The sequence below is a fragment of the Ischnura elegans genome, chromosome 1, assembly GCF_921293095.1.
Source record: "Ischnura elegans chromosome 1, ioIscEleg1.1, whole genome shotgun sequence".
Lineage (NCBI taxonomy): Eukaryota > Metazoa > Arthropoda > Insecta > Odonata > Coenagrionidae > Ischnura > Ischnura elegans.
This window is the reverse complement of record NC_060246.1, coordinates 33,729,780-33,743,916: the sequence shown is the minus strand read 5'-3', so window position 1 is coordinate 33,743,916 and position 14,137 is coordinate 33,729,780. Positions and strand designations below refer to the sequence as shown.

General features: G+C 38.6%; 1 protein-coding gene across 1 annotated transcript in view; it reads left to right on the top strand.

Annotated features, from left to right (window-relative positions):
- The window catches only part of LOC124158570 (zinc finger protein on ecdysone puffs), a 38,571-nt gene that overhangs the window by 5,645 nt on the left and 18,789 nt on the right, over positions 1 to 14,137 (top strand). The window contains exons 3-11 of the mRNA XM_046533730.1: positions 1,361 to 1,570; positions 2,319 to 2,608; positions 3,197 to 3,281; positions 6,893 to 6,985; positions 7,067 to 7,168; positions 7,253 to 7,396; positions 7,715 to 7,816; positions 7,912 to 7,993; positions 13,147 to 13,350. Of these exons, the coding sequence (XP_046389686.1) occupies positions 1,361 to 1,570; positions 2,319 to 2,608; positions 3,197 to 3,281; positions 6,893 to 6,985; positions 7,067 to 7,168; positions 7,253 to 7,396; positions 7,715 to 7,816; positions 7,912 to 7,993; positions 13,147 to 13,350 (1,312 nt within the window). The remainder of the gene's footprint in view (positions 1 to 1,360; positions 1,571 to 2,318; positions 2,609 to 3,196; positions 3,282 to 6,892; positions 6,986 to 7,066; positions 7,169 to 7,252; positions 7,397 to 7,714; positions 7,817 to 7,911; positions 7,994 to 13,146; positions 13,351 to 14,137) is intronic.

The window sequence follows — 14,137 nt, the reverse complement described above, 5'->3', positions numbered from 1 at the left end:
TGTGGCCTTATTAGATTCTATATTGCCCAGAATTTGTTTTATTTTAGTTTGTGGGAAGATTTGAATTTTGCTCTCAGTAATTTTCTGTGCCTCTTAAAACATAAATGCTACGGAGCACTCTTGCTCATTAGACAGTTACCATATTTCTTTGTCTCTGGCTATCCTTTGTGCATTAGTCTGGTAACTTATTTGTGTCTGGATGTCAAGCGGGCAGGTTATTTTATCAATGAAGTCTTCAGGTAATATTGCATTATGTTTCACTCTCAAATTCTCAAGCCATGGCATTATTCGTCGCTCCTCACAACCTTGATTAATGGAATGCATGAGGTGGAGTTAATCTATGCCTTGTATTATAGTCTTATATTTTGGCATTGATGTTAAGGTTGCCCGATTTTTATGTGCTCAAGAATGTTCCTCCATGTCACTTGGTCAAGGAAAGTTTTAGGGTTGAGTCATGCAACTATCAGTGTGGAAGTAATGGAAATGAATCTCATTTTTTTGCTGTAAGCGTTAATGCGGAAATGGGTACAGGAAAGTTTCTGGAAGTGAGGAAATTGTGAGTTTGGTTATTGTGATTTAATGGGAATCCAGACAAAGTACATAACAATGTAATTCTAGGACACATGTACCATGCAAGACTCTAAGAGCCTCCAGCATCCCCATGCAGAATCTAGTGCTCTCATCACCTTGTGACTCTTTTGAGAGCTACCTATTGCAGCATCTTACCTTAACATTGCAGCTTTTGATGGAATAAGATCCTGTGGATTAAGATGCTGCAAAGCTAAAAGAGAACAATCCATAATATTGCTCCACATCTTGTGATTAAAGTCACCTGTTACATACTTTTGTAGGAGCTTGCGAGTGCTGTTCACTGCATGTGTGCTTAAATTTCTCAATATCTCAACCAAAAGTAGCACTATGGGGTTTGGGAGCATGAGATGCATTTAAGTAATAACTTTGGCGGCAATCCGTGCAGCCGTATGTAAACGAAAAGCGGACAGACAAACATATAGGCTCTTTCATGCTCATCTACTTTTTCCTGTACCAGTGGAAGTAACGAGATACGAGAATGATATGATACGCATACCAATGTATGCGTATCACATCGAATTTCCTAATGCACAACTCACGGCTGGCATGAATTTACTCATAACTTGGAGCTAGCTTTTAATGAACTTTGAGAAACAGACTCAGTTGAGTTTGATCATGCAAAGTATGAGTGTTATGTCAGAAATGGTATTTATTATGACTTCATTAGTAATGAAAGACCGACACATTGTTTCCAGTTAAGATCTTTAGTAATTCGTGTATTGGTTCTGCCACCCAACTAAGTATAATATATGCTCTTTATATTGCTCAGGTTGCTCCTTTACTGAATTTCTCACTTGGCCAACTTGGTGGGTCATCATCCCCCTCTCCTTTACCTCAGTTGGGTATGGGAATGGGGCAGGGACATCATCATCACCAGCAACATATGGCCCCATCCTTAATGGGTCGTTATCAAGATGGTGGTGGACCTCTTCAGAGGAGGCGGCGTATGGATAATAGACGACAGGAGCCATATTCCAAGGTTAGATTTTTTTACAACTTATTGTTGTTCACATTAACCAATGCTTGATGTGCTGATTGTGGACTTAATTGAATAATATTGGACTTCCGTCATCTTACTTATCAAATTTTGGAAATGTTTGCTAGCTAAGAGAGTAACACTGCCTATTTGGCTAACTTTGTTTCAAAATTTCCTTATTCTGTTTGAATACCTTCACCTGATCGAAGGATCTGTTGGTGTTTCATTTCAATTTTCCTCTACTGAAGTCATCAAATGAGGTCCACGAATTTGATTTTAAGGTTCGGCTTACTGACATTTGCTAAGTAACCACTTGAAATCATGAATTTTCATCTTCGCCTGGAGCATTAGTTTGTCATTTTTCACTAGGCATCAAAGAATACAAAAACTGAAGTCTTATGAACATACACAAGGGCACACATTCTCAAATATTCTCTAGACTTAAATCGTAATGTATCTTCTATTTTTCTGTGATGGCATCAATATTTATCCTAATCTTGATCCCTACCACATCTGAAATTGTTGTAAGCTGCAATGTTAAACTTCCATCTTGTACAATCACTGATGTGCTCATCCAAAAGTCATTGGCTTTACTGCTGCCAATTATAAGGGGAAACACTAGAAACTACCAGCCATAACCCTTCATATGGTTGGGGGAATCCCCTTCCAAATCTGCATTCAACTTACTTGCTATGTTTTTCAATTTCAATCTCACCTTTCCCATCTTTCCCATTGGATGGGGACCTCTCAGATGGGTAATCGTAGTCGTGACTCATCTCACCTTCATCATGCGACTCAAAGTCGGCATCAAGGCTCCAAGGGAGGTCAAACTCCTGAAAGAAAGCAGACAGGCAGCCAGGGAAATTGGCATTCTGGTGTAGGCAAGGGCCGCACCCCTGATGGAAAGTCCAGTAGGACGGATAAGAAGGAGGATAAAGAACCTCCATCTTCTTCTCCTCCTGTTGCACTCAACGAATCTAAGCAGGAGGAAAGTAAACCTAGTGAGGAGGACAAGACCAAAAAGGATGATCAAAGTGAAAGGTAAGAAAGATGTGGCCTACCTTCTTTCAGTATCTCCTTGTTCATGAAGCACTTCCAGCTTCGCCATGTCTCTTGAACTTTTCCTGTGGGTCGCAAATACACATCCAGATTTCATTGTGCTTAAATAACATGTGGGAAATTTTTTGTTTTCAACTCCTCTATACAATGGATACCATCTTGAATGTCTATTTTTAACAATCAAGTTGCCATTATGCCTCTTGAATGATTTACATATAAGAAAAGCTACTCATGAATGGAAAAGAGACTGCCTCACTTTCTATGAATTCTCTTTCTGAAAGAGTTTTCAGTTGAAGCAATGAAATTGTTTCAGGATTGAAACTCCTTCCAAAAGACTTAAATGTTTTATCTTTTCACAAGTATTCTCAAAAACATGGTTGTTGGAATTCTTCAAAGGTACATCAATGTCATCCTCTGTTGTTCCTGAGCAACATGCATGTGTGGGAGTATTACATCGTCAACTTATACTTTAACATTATACTTGATTAGGTGGTGTATTAGGAGTTTTTATTTTCTTTTTGCGAATTTCATTCCTATTTGATCGCAGGTTTAAGGATTCTTTAATTGCAGGGCTGACGATGATGGGAAGAAGGCAAAGAAGGAAAAAGACATGAAAATGGAAACCATGGATGATGATGATGATGGAAAGATGAGAGTAAGTACTTAGGGTTAAATTTTGTGTCTCCCTGGTCAGATAAATGAACCACATTAGCCTAGACTTAAAGTCCCAATTCTGAAATCTCAGGTAACAGACCCAATTTTGCAAGAATCTAGGGCAACCCTTTAAATTTGGACAGTTCAACCTTGTGGGACTCACCATCATTGCACACTTAGGCAGGGAATAGCATTTACACTTGAGCATAATTAAAAAATCTCAGATGAGGCATTATGGCTCTAAAAAGGTGAGATTACAAGAGTGATGTTGTTATTTGAATGATGATGTTATTTTCTGAAACTGTACAAAAAATATGGAAAAGTGTCATGGCTCTCTTCCCCATAAGACCGGGTTTGAGAGGTAATTGCAAGTAAAGATTTCATGCAGCATCCCCCGCTCCCCAACCTGAACAAAATTCCTGGGTACGCCACTGCCAATGTCTCACGGCAGTACTCACGCAAGTCTCCAGCGAGACTTCCACATTTGAGGTGATACCCGAACGATCTCTCTTGTGTCCCGGTTCATGCATCATGTATGTAAATCAAATGATGCCACCAGGTAATTGCCTACTTGCAGCAATATGCAATAATAATAATGCGGTGTCGACTGGCCTCCTGTAACGTGCTGCCACCCAAAACCATCAGACCTGTGCCATATCTACATCGTCATTATCACTGCTGTGCTCCACCGAAGTTTTGCCATTATTGCTCTCCATCACAATGCTATTCTAAAATCATAAGGCAGCAAGCTCTGCCTTGTGTAAATGCCAACAACGTAAGTCAGGTGGTGGAGGAACAGGGTGATGCGTTTTCGGATCGGCGAGTTTAAGACAGACGTGGGTGCCAACAACATTTTTTCGGTGGTGGCACGTACGACGGTTATACGACAGGTTAAATGTAACTGAATACTTTCCAGGAGCAGATTTTTTATGACAATCTCTGCATGATGATGCCATGAAGGAACCCAATTCAATGTCAAATGCAAATGGCAGAAAGGCAAAACACAAAATGTCATTATTGCTAGATATAGATTGCTAACAATCTTTGGTAGTGTTTAAATAACCGTAGTCAAGGTGGTAGTTTGAAGAAAAAACACCAATCCTTGGAAGAGAGGGAAGAGTTTCTGTCTTCCTGCAACTGTTGCATAGGTTGGTGGACTTGCCGATTTCGTGCCTTCGAGTTCCTGGTGGAAGCGTGCGACAATGAGCTGGTGGAGGTTGCCTGCACCCACATGTAGTTTGAGTCACAGCCAATGAGCAGTAAGTGTCGGCAGAGCATTTCAACAGCACTTGGCATTATATTTACAAATTTTGCCATCGAATAGGCAAATTTGCTGTTTAAATATCATAAGAGTCAAGTCATCACACCTATGTCGCACTTATTCACGTACATCGTGTCAATATTGCATTTATCGCTTATGGGATTTTCACATCTCTCATGATAATCTTGAACAATGCAAAAATGATGCAGATACAGGAGATATACACTGAGACAGGGACTGAGGATACGCTGTGCCCAGAAAGCAGTTAAGATGGAAATAATTTTGCTGCTGTTCCTCGTATAAAACATGGCGTTTTGTTTGCCCTAAATAAGGTATGTTACATTCAGATAAGCTATAACGTTGACAATGACTTTCATTTTACATCAGAGGCAATGTAGAGAAGCGAAGTTAGAAACTAATTTCAGATTTCTTTGAAGGAGTGCCTTAATACATCAGTGTCTAAAAAAGTTTCTTTGGGATAATAACCTTATTTTTTATTTTCCAAGTAACTTTTGTCTTTGAATGTAAAATATCACTTCATATTAGTGATGGGCATTGCCATGTGTCAGTTCAAATACGTGACTCAGCAGATTGACCTGTGAGGTGTGTCTTCTTTGGTGAATCACAACTCCCTCTGTGCACACTGTGAGCTGGTGTTGTGCAAGGCAAAGTCAGACTCACAGTGCTCACTACTCCCTCCATGTACATTTTCTGTGTGAGGCTCATGGCATGTTCGGCTGGTCAAAGGGAGCACATTTTGCTTTTCACAGGTAGCCCACTGCTCACCTTTTTACAACGCTTGAAAGATTCTCGTAATTCAATTTCTGGGAATTGCTCTGAAGGATTTCACCTTGTCGTAATTCTGTCTCCTGCATTTTCCTTGCATTGTGAAAGAAAAATGTCTGAAGATGTTCGTAAATAAGTTTTCGTCAATGACATATTTATGGAAATAATAAAGAGACAAAAATGAAAATTTGTTCTAAAACAAATGACTGAGATTAATCAAGGAAAAGAATTATGAATTGTTGACATGATCATGTAGTTTCGGAGAGAATATTTTGATACAACAATATTTTTAAAATTGTTATCTTCTCTTATCACAGAATATATATTATCTGTCTTCCATGAAAGATATAACATATCAGAAGAAATGGTTCCTTAGTTATATCAGTTGTTAAGCATTGTGATTATGCAATGTGTGATTGATTTAAAATAAATATTTCACATTGTGATCTAGGAAATGTTGCATTTTAAATGTTCTTTTAGAAATCCCTCCCTTTCTTCCACTCCCCTCTTTCCCCCTCCCCACAACCCAGAAATGCTGTGCTGAGTCACACTGTGCGAGTGGCTCTTTGGAGTGTGCTGTGAGTGGTAATGCAGCTCAATAAAAAGAGTCATCTCTGCCATTACTACTTCAATTACCCCCAATAACATACTCACAAAGTGGACTATTCTCTAATCCCACCAATGCTAACATGACATTAGTTGAGTTTTGTAAATTTTTGCTGCATCACAAGTATTATTTTACTGCTAGCATCTGCTCTCCTACTAAAAAAATTGTCAACTTTCAGTCACATTTCATTTATTTTTGCATAAGTTCTATTATGTATATTTTTCATGAACTTAGCCTTATTTTGCATGTGGGAAATTTTTGTCATTCTTCATAAATAACCATCCTAGGCTATTACAGAGGATGATTATTTCAGTACCTAAAGAGCGAACAAACAAGAACTGTAGATACAGTGGGTTTTTTCAGTATATTTAGTAAAAGAGGCATCATTACCAATGATTCTTTGGTCCCAAAAACTTCGTAATAACGAGAGTTTCCTGCATTGGGCCAATGACTTTATGGTGGTAGCCTTAAATCTCTAACCGAATGTGTTATTTAAATTGCAACGGACGAAATCTAATTCACCAATGGTAAGGACACCTATAATTATCAATTTTCCTTGTATTCTTAATTAGGGCATGAGAAGGGATGAGTGAGGTACTAGCAGTTTAAAAGACAGACCCGGGGTGGGGGAATTTATGGCAGTATGCATGTAGTATGCAGTATGACCCATGCAGTATGATGACTGCAGAAGAAAGAAGACGAGAAAGTGAGGGTAATGACCTCATCTGAAGTTATATATGTAATTCCCTAACCTTTTGTTGTCCTATTAAATGTAGGAAATTGCCCTAGTAAATGGCTCTGATTGGTAAATTATTTTTTCTAAATATACCAGAGAAGTTCCTGTTTTCATTCATGTTGTTATAAGTGGTTTCATTTTTTCTGATCAGACATTAAAATATGTGATAGAAGTTTTCCTTTTCTCAAATTTTCACTAATCTATTGCATTCTGTTCAAAAAGGGTGACGACTCTCCAAGAGCATCAAAATTCATTGGGATTCCTCAGTCTCTCCTGTTTTGTCACGTCTGTCAGAAACATATGTGGGATGAGCATGTAAGTTGCAACTATTTTTGTTTGCTCAGTTCATACTGAAATTTTTATATTTGGTGTAACTGTTCGCATGCTTTATTTCAGTCTTTTGAGAATCATCTAAAGGGCCGGGCTCATCAGTTAATGATGACTAAGCTGGAAGATAGCTATAGAATCAAAGTTGAGTTAATGAGGCATGAACTTAAGGTATGGTGTGGTATGCTTTTCTGTTTTTTAAAATATATTCTTGTCCCTTCCTATTAACTGCATGGCATTTCTACCTTGATGCAGGTTGCTGAGCAACAGAGGGAGATTGAATTGGAAAGAATGAAAAGGCAAGGAAAGAAAATAAATACAAGCCGAGAATACTGCATGATGTGTGACCTTCAGTTTTTTGGAAACCTCCTTGTTCACAGGAAAACTGTTCGCCATCAGGTAAGATATTATATCTACCTCTACGTACAATAAATCAATATTGAAGGAACAGTAAAACCTTATTCGTTGCTAACTCATTGGTGTGAAAAATGGTACATTTTGCTGGAAAAAAAACCTACTTCAGTAAAATAAACCATGAAATCTTGAAATAAAGAATCAATGTTAAAAATAAGCAATGGGCTGTTATAAAAAAATGATAATGTGCACAATTTACATGTTTTGTTTCTGTGATGTAATATCTAAATATTTTACATTGGTTTTATATTGTATTTAATGACATTTGAAAGCATGTGGTTCATCCTTATGATTCTCTTCCAGAAATTGAAAGCTTTCTTGCATCCAAGGTGCATACCTTGTAATAAAGAGTTTGCCACTCGTGTCGAGTGGGATAAGCATAGGTTAACCCCTTATCACCTCAAGGTAATTATAATTTAATGTGTGAGTTATGAAACTAGTTCCATTTAACATCTATGGATAATTTCTTTTTTTGCTAACTCTATATATTGATATTTCAGAAAGCTGCTGAGAGTCGCAAGGTGGGATCTGATGATGATGATTTTGATCTTGGAGATCTTGTCAACTCCGAGAATTTCGGTGGTAAGACAAATTCAGCTAAAATTAATTGTTTCCGTTAATTTAATTTTTTTATAATATCACTCTTGTCAGTTGAACATGGAATATTTATGTAATATACGTGATTTGTACCTAATTTGGAAAATCATCAGCATGTGATACCGTATAAGCTTGTGTATGAGGCGCACACGTGTAAGAGGCGCACCCCTATTTTGAGCATCGGAGCTATGAAGAAAAAATTTTGCGGCATTTTTTTATACTATCGCGCGGTGTTGCAGACGTGCGCCTGGAATTTTGACAGTTATCGAATTTTCCTCTTTCAATATTAATTGAATCTTTCAATATTAATTGAAAGAGAAAATTTTGATAACTGCGGCGGTAATAGCGGTATAAGAGGGAGTAGAAAGAGTTCCGATCCTCTCTTCGCATACGCCGTCGCTCTACGATGCTTGTCCTACTCACGAACAATTTTGTTTAAATGCTCTCGCAGGAGTATTGCAATAAAATTGCAGCCGTGGAAAATTTTAAGGCAAAACACGACAGGCATTTAGCATGATCCTTCCCCAGAGCTTGGACAACAATCGGGGCAATCTCAGCGCCGTAGGATAATAACCACGTCGTAGATTTAACGGAACCACACTCGGCCCTCCATCAGCCAATGCCTCTGCCGTTTATTTTTCCTTTCCGAGACCCCACAGGAAAATAGGAAAACATCAAGTTACAGGGGAACAATGAAAACGTGTTTCATCCCTACCCCGTCTCACAACTGACCTTGATCGATCTCCCAGTTTATGGAGGCCAAATGCAAGGGGGAGTCATTTACTGAGCCCGAAGATATCTCGATAGCTTTCAATAATTGTATGACACGCACGAGGTTCAAAAAAGAAAGAGATCTAACGCGACGCATATCTGACAGAATTTAAGTTTTTTAAGCTCTAATTGATTGACACAAAGATTTATAGTTACAACAAGGCTACTAATATTCAAAATAGTCCAAACAGGACAATTTCGGAAGAAACAAGCGTAGCATAAGCGCACTCAAACAAGACGAGACGGACTGGAAACCTTAGGCAACGCTAACTGCATATATCACATTGCTGCGCCTTCGCCCCTTCGCTTTGAAGGCAACTACGTCACGTGCAAGATCGGACGTGTTCTTCCCGTGCTCCTTCGCTCATAGCCTCGTAGCTTGAGATACGGAGGGGAGGGAGCGCGCTCCTTCCCCTCCGTATTTCGTTGCTTGCTTCGAAGACGGTGGGATCGCGCTCTTTCCCCTGGACCTCTCCTTCCGCGCTCTTCACTTATAAGCATTTCTGATTTCTTCCATCCACAATTTAGTCTAACAATGAACACACTCGTTCGAATTTTTGAAAGCGCAGGTTTTGACTCCAATATAATTTCCAGTTGCAAAAATCCTCATATTAGCGTCCGAAGATGATTTTTGGAAAATCAGGCCCTCAGCGTAATGGAAATTACTCGGCAAGTCAGATATTGACTATTAACCAGGTATGTCCTTCAAAAATACGCGTTTCTCTACGTTTGATAACCGATTACTATATGCAGTATAAATGCCGCGGGATGCCCACTCGCGGCTGTAAATTTAGCGCGCGCTCCGGAGCGAATCACCCCGCGCGATCTTTTGTATGTTCACCTCTGAGGTACCGACGTGACGGCGCGATGCTTGCAAGAAATTCAAACAGGAGCATTTTAAAAATACGTCACTAAGGGAGAAACTCCCCTGCCTGCCGCTTGATTTTGACCCAGGGTTTCAGATGACTGACTCACGCTGAAAATCAAGGCCACTCAGTTCCCCTTGGACTTGCGACCGGGGAAGGGGAGGGGGGGAGAATAAAAGTTTGTGTAAGAGGCGCACCCCCATTTTCGGCTGCAATGTCTGGGAAAAAAGGTGCGCCTCTTACACGCGCTTATACGGTAATAAAATGAAAACCTCAGAGCTATTTCGTAATGTAAGCCACTATTTTATGAATGCTGTAAAACCGAAAAGTCTTTGCATTCTGGCTATACATACGCTGTCTTTATCATGAAAGTTCTATTATTGTGGACATTTTCTTTCTGACCACTCCCAATTCTACCGCAGATAAGGAATTTCATTTGAACACAGTTTACATTTGGTTTATGGTTGGAACCTATTACCTTCCTCTGCAAATTGATGAAGGAAGAAGCAACCAGAAGTTAAAATTTTTATGATACACAGGACCATAAAGGTCTGCTTTGGGGTGGCATCTGCTTTGTTCAATCGTGTAGACATTATTATGCCATTTTAAATACTCCTCGAACAGTTGGTTGGAGAAATTTTAGCTGTCTTGACACATGTGAAAGGGTAAAAAAACCTCTTGATATGTGAAAAATGTGTTTGAATTAACTACACACTTCTAAATATGTTCAACTGTTGATACATTGCATTTACTTTCAATAATATCAGGATGTGAAGAAGAATATACATTTAAAGACAAAGTTTAATTTTGATGGTGACAGTTCGGATAATTTTGATGGTGACAGTTAGGATCAATGTTGATCAATCATCCACCGCAAACTCTCGATTGTTTGGGCGTATGGTGGGGAGAGGTGGCACGAATAATGCAAACTTTTACCTAAATTTCTTGTAATTTTCCAAATTTCATTAAATCAAACAATAGGGTTTCCTATTATTTTTTTATTGCCTAAATCGAAAGATTACTAATCCTGGAGTACGTATTTCACGCTTTTAGATTTTTAAATGACGATATCTATTTTTCGCGATTAAATGAAAAGTGAAAATTTTCAAGCGTGCGAAAACGCGACGCGCAAGTATGAATGTCTGGAAATCTCTCCGTGCGACGTATTTCTGGTTCCCGCTGCCGCCCTGTGAAGTGACCTTGAGGCGAAGCTGAGCACTGATACGATGCAGGCTGCTAGCGGGTAGCTGAGTACCCTGCTGACTGGTAGCGCTAGGCTTAAATAAGGGTTATTAATACCTTATGAAACGAAGAAAACTTTCCGACCTTAGCCAGTTGTATAACTCCTATCTTCTCGTTTAGAAACTAGGTCCCTGTGACGTCACGTGGAGTGGCATCGCATGGGCGCCAATCTGGCCCTTTTCAAATGAGGATAAAAACGGACCATTGCCATTCGTCTAAACCGGTATTTCTATAACGAAATAATTTGTATATTTTGAATACACTAATGGTGGGTAACGAATCGCAATCAATGCCTTTCGTTTTCTTTGATGAAGGAAACTACCCTATTATTATTTACGCATATTTTCTGTTATTTTAGATTGCTTTCCAGGATCATTAAGAGCTTTCTTTTCCCTATCTCGATTGGTTTAGCATCAATAATGTAATTGTACTCATTCCTACTGCTCAGTATAATACCTGGTTTCCGAAAACCGTGTGGTGCAAGATCATGGATTCAGAAAAGTGGCTAGCACAAATGCTTTGAAACTACTGTGCGACACCGGAAACTACAGTCAGGGCCCAACGCGTAGTTGCGTCTTGCACAAGTGTCCTGGGATGCAACTGCTGCAAGTCTCGGATCCGTGATCACTGAGCACGATTGCACACTGCAATGCTTGGAAAAAAGGTACACGGAACTCCCGTGAGGGCAATGGGTGCGCATTCATGCCATTGCGCAGCAGTGGTTATAGGAAACCGGGACTTAGGCAAATTGTCTACGCAGGCGAGTGCCTGGCTATGACTCATGTTATCTCTACTTACCCTTCCCTCACTGCCTTTATTTCTACCATTCCCATCCTCTCTGGTTTGACCTTGACTAGTCACTACTTAAACATGCCCGAGTGTGACAAATTCTCCTGTTCCCTTGGGCTGTATTCAACCATACGTGAGGCCACGGGTATAATTGCGCATTAGGGATATGAAATATACAACTAAAGATCATAGATAACATTTTTCGTAATTAATTATTGGTTAACCATCGAAAATTCTTCTAAAATTAATCAATAGTTTTTTTCTCACCGCAGAATGTCGTCTGCAATGCTAGAGCAGACATCCTAGTAAACATGATAAATTCCTCTTAGCAAGTAACTACAATAATCCCATTTTACAAAGGAGATTCTAATGCTAATACAGTAACACCTCTTTACATCGTAATGGAGGGGACCAAAATTTGGGCAATTAGATGTATTGAGGTTCACAATAGAGAGGTTTCAGTGATAGGCACCATTTTTTCATATCCTTCGGAAATGAAAGGCACTACTGTCTTTTAAACCATAGTATTAATGTGTTTAAACAAACGTGCATGCATCAGTGAACATATATTTATTATTTAATAATTACAGAAAGCGAGTGCTATTGCATGATTTTTACCATGATTCGAGAGAAAACAATGTGATCTCTCTCAATTCAACTGTCACTTAAAATTATTAGGATAGTTGGATACCTTTTTATAATTTACTGTTAGATATGCTCTCATATTGAACAAAATGGCCATAACTAATGGTTAACGTGAAAATTACAGCATATTAAAAGTGTATAAAAAAAATAATAAACGTAAAACATTTATCGCTGAAAATGTCATTCAATGTACGTAACCGGGGCTGCATTAATGGTCTCTAGTTGTCTCGGTACGATTCGCGGAGGTATTTAGGCCATCTTGGCAGTGTCTCCTTGGTATGATAAGTGGAGGTTTTTCTAGATAAAGAGGTTCACTATATAAAGGTTTGCCTACAAATTTACATTAAATCAGATGGGACTTTAGGGGTGGTATGAAGTATGGAGGTTTACGATGTAAAGAGGCTCACTACATATAAGTTTTACTGTAATAAGCCCAGTGTAACCTTACATTAAAATGCAATATCCTGGTGCTTTTGTGTCCGAGTTTATTTTTGTAAAAATTGCTAAAAACATCGAAGGAGAGTGAACCCTTGGATAATCCGCAACGTGGATAAACCACAGCCGAATAATCGGAAGTCTGCTGTATTTTGATTTTGGCCAAAGTTCTGAAGAAATTCAGAATTTTCATATTTATAAAAATTGTATGAAATATATCCATACTTTTCTTATGATATGTTGCAAATACAAAAAAAAGGAGAGAAAGTATGTTAGCCAAGTCTCTAAGATGTGAATCGCAATGCTCTAGCATGATCAAGTGTTTTAATTAATTATTGCAGAATAAAACCTTTACCTATGTGTACTGTAATTTGAATAATTGCTTTGCAGATGATGAATTTGATGAAAAAGATATCCCTGTGAGAACCAGGGAAGAAGAAGAGGAAGAAATTGTTGAAATTGACAAAGGCAAGGCAAAAGAAGAAAGGGAAGATAAAGAAAAAGCAGATGATGGAGATGCTGATAAGAATGAAACTCCTCAGAATGCGGAGTCTCCTCACAAGATGCTCAAATATAATCCTGATGTCCCAGTTGGTAAGGCTTGTATTTTGAGTTTTTTTTTTAATGATTAGGATTAGTGGAATTTGAAGATAGTAAACGTAGCCATTTTTTCATCATCAAGTGTCCTAGAACCGATTAACAGTTACAATAGCAATAGAAATTAGACTCAAACACCTGAATCATCAGAATTTTTTTATAGAAGGAATGAAAATAAACAATGTATTTGATGAGGGCTCTTTGGTACTGGAAAATCATGCGTTAAGGCTGCTTTACACGGTGAATGATCATGCGAAAGATCTTTTGAAAGATCATTCGAATGACCATCATTCACCGTGTATAACGGAAATTTCCTGCATTCAAATGATCATTCGTATGAAATTTCAGGCCTGTTCTATTTTGCTCGAATGATTTCCGTGAGTGAGTGCACAGCATCCATCTTGCCTTTGGCATCCACCTCGGAATTTTAAGATCGTATATAAAAACTTAGATAGCATAGGAAGCATAGTAGGTAACCCAGGCAATAGCTCAAATAATTAATATGCACTTTGAGATAACATAAATTCACAAACATCAATTGCCTAAAGTGGGTAATTTGGGAAAGAACATTTGGGATATTAAATGAATGAAAACGTCGTTTTTCTCCTCAATTGCATCTATATTTTGTTTAATTTACAATTATTAAAGTATATTTCATGATTTGAGTGCTAAACTTTGGGGTGAGAGTCCCAATTAATTACACAGTCTCTGTTCCTTCGGTGAACACAGTAGAACGAAAACGAGCAGCTGCGTTATCTTGGCTCACCTATGAAATCACAATGTT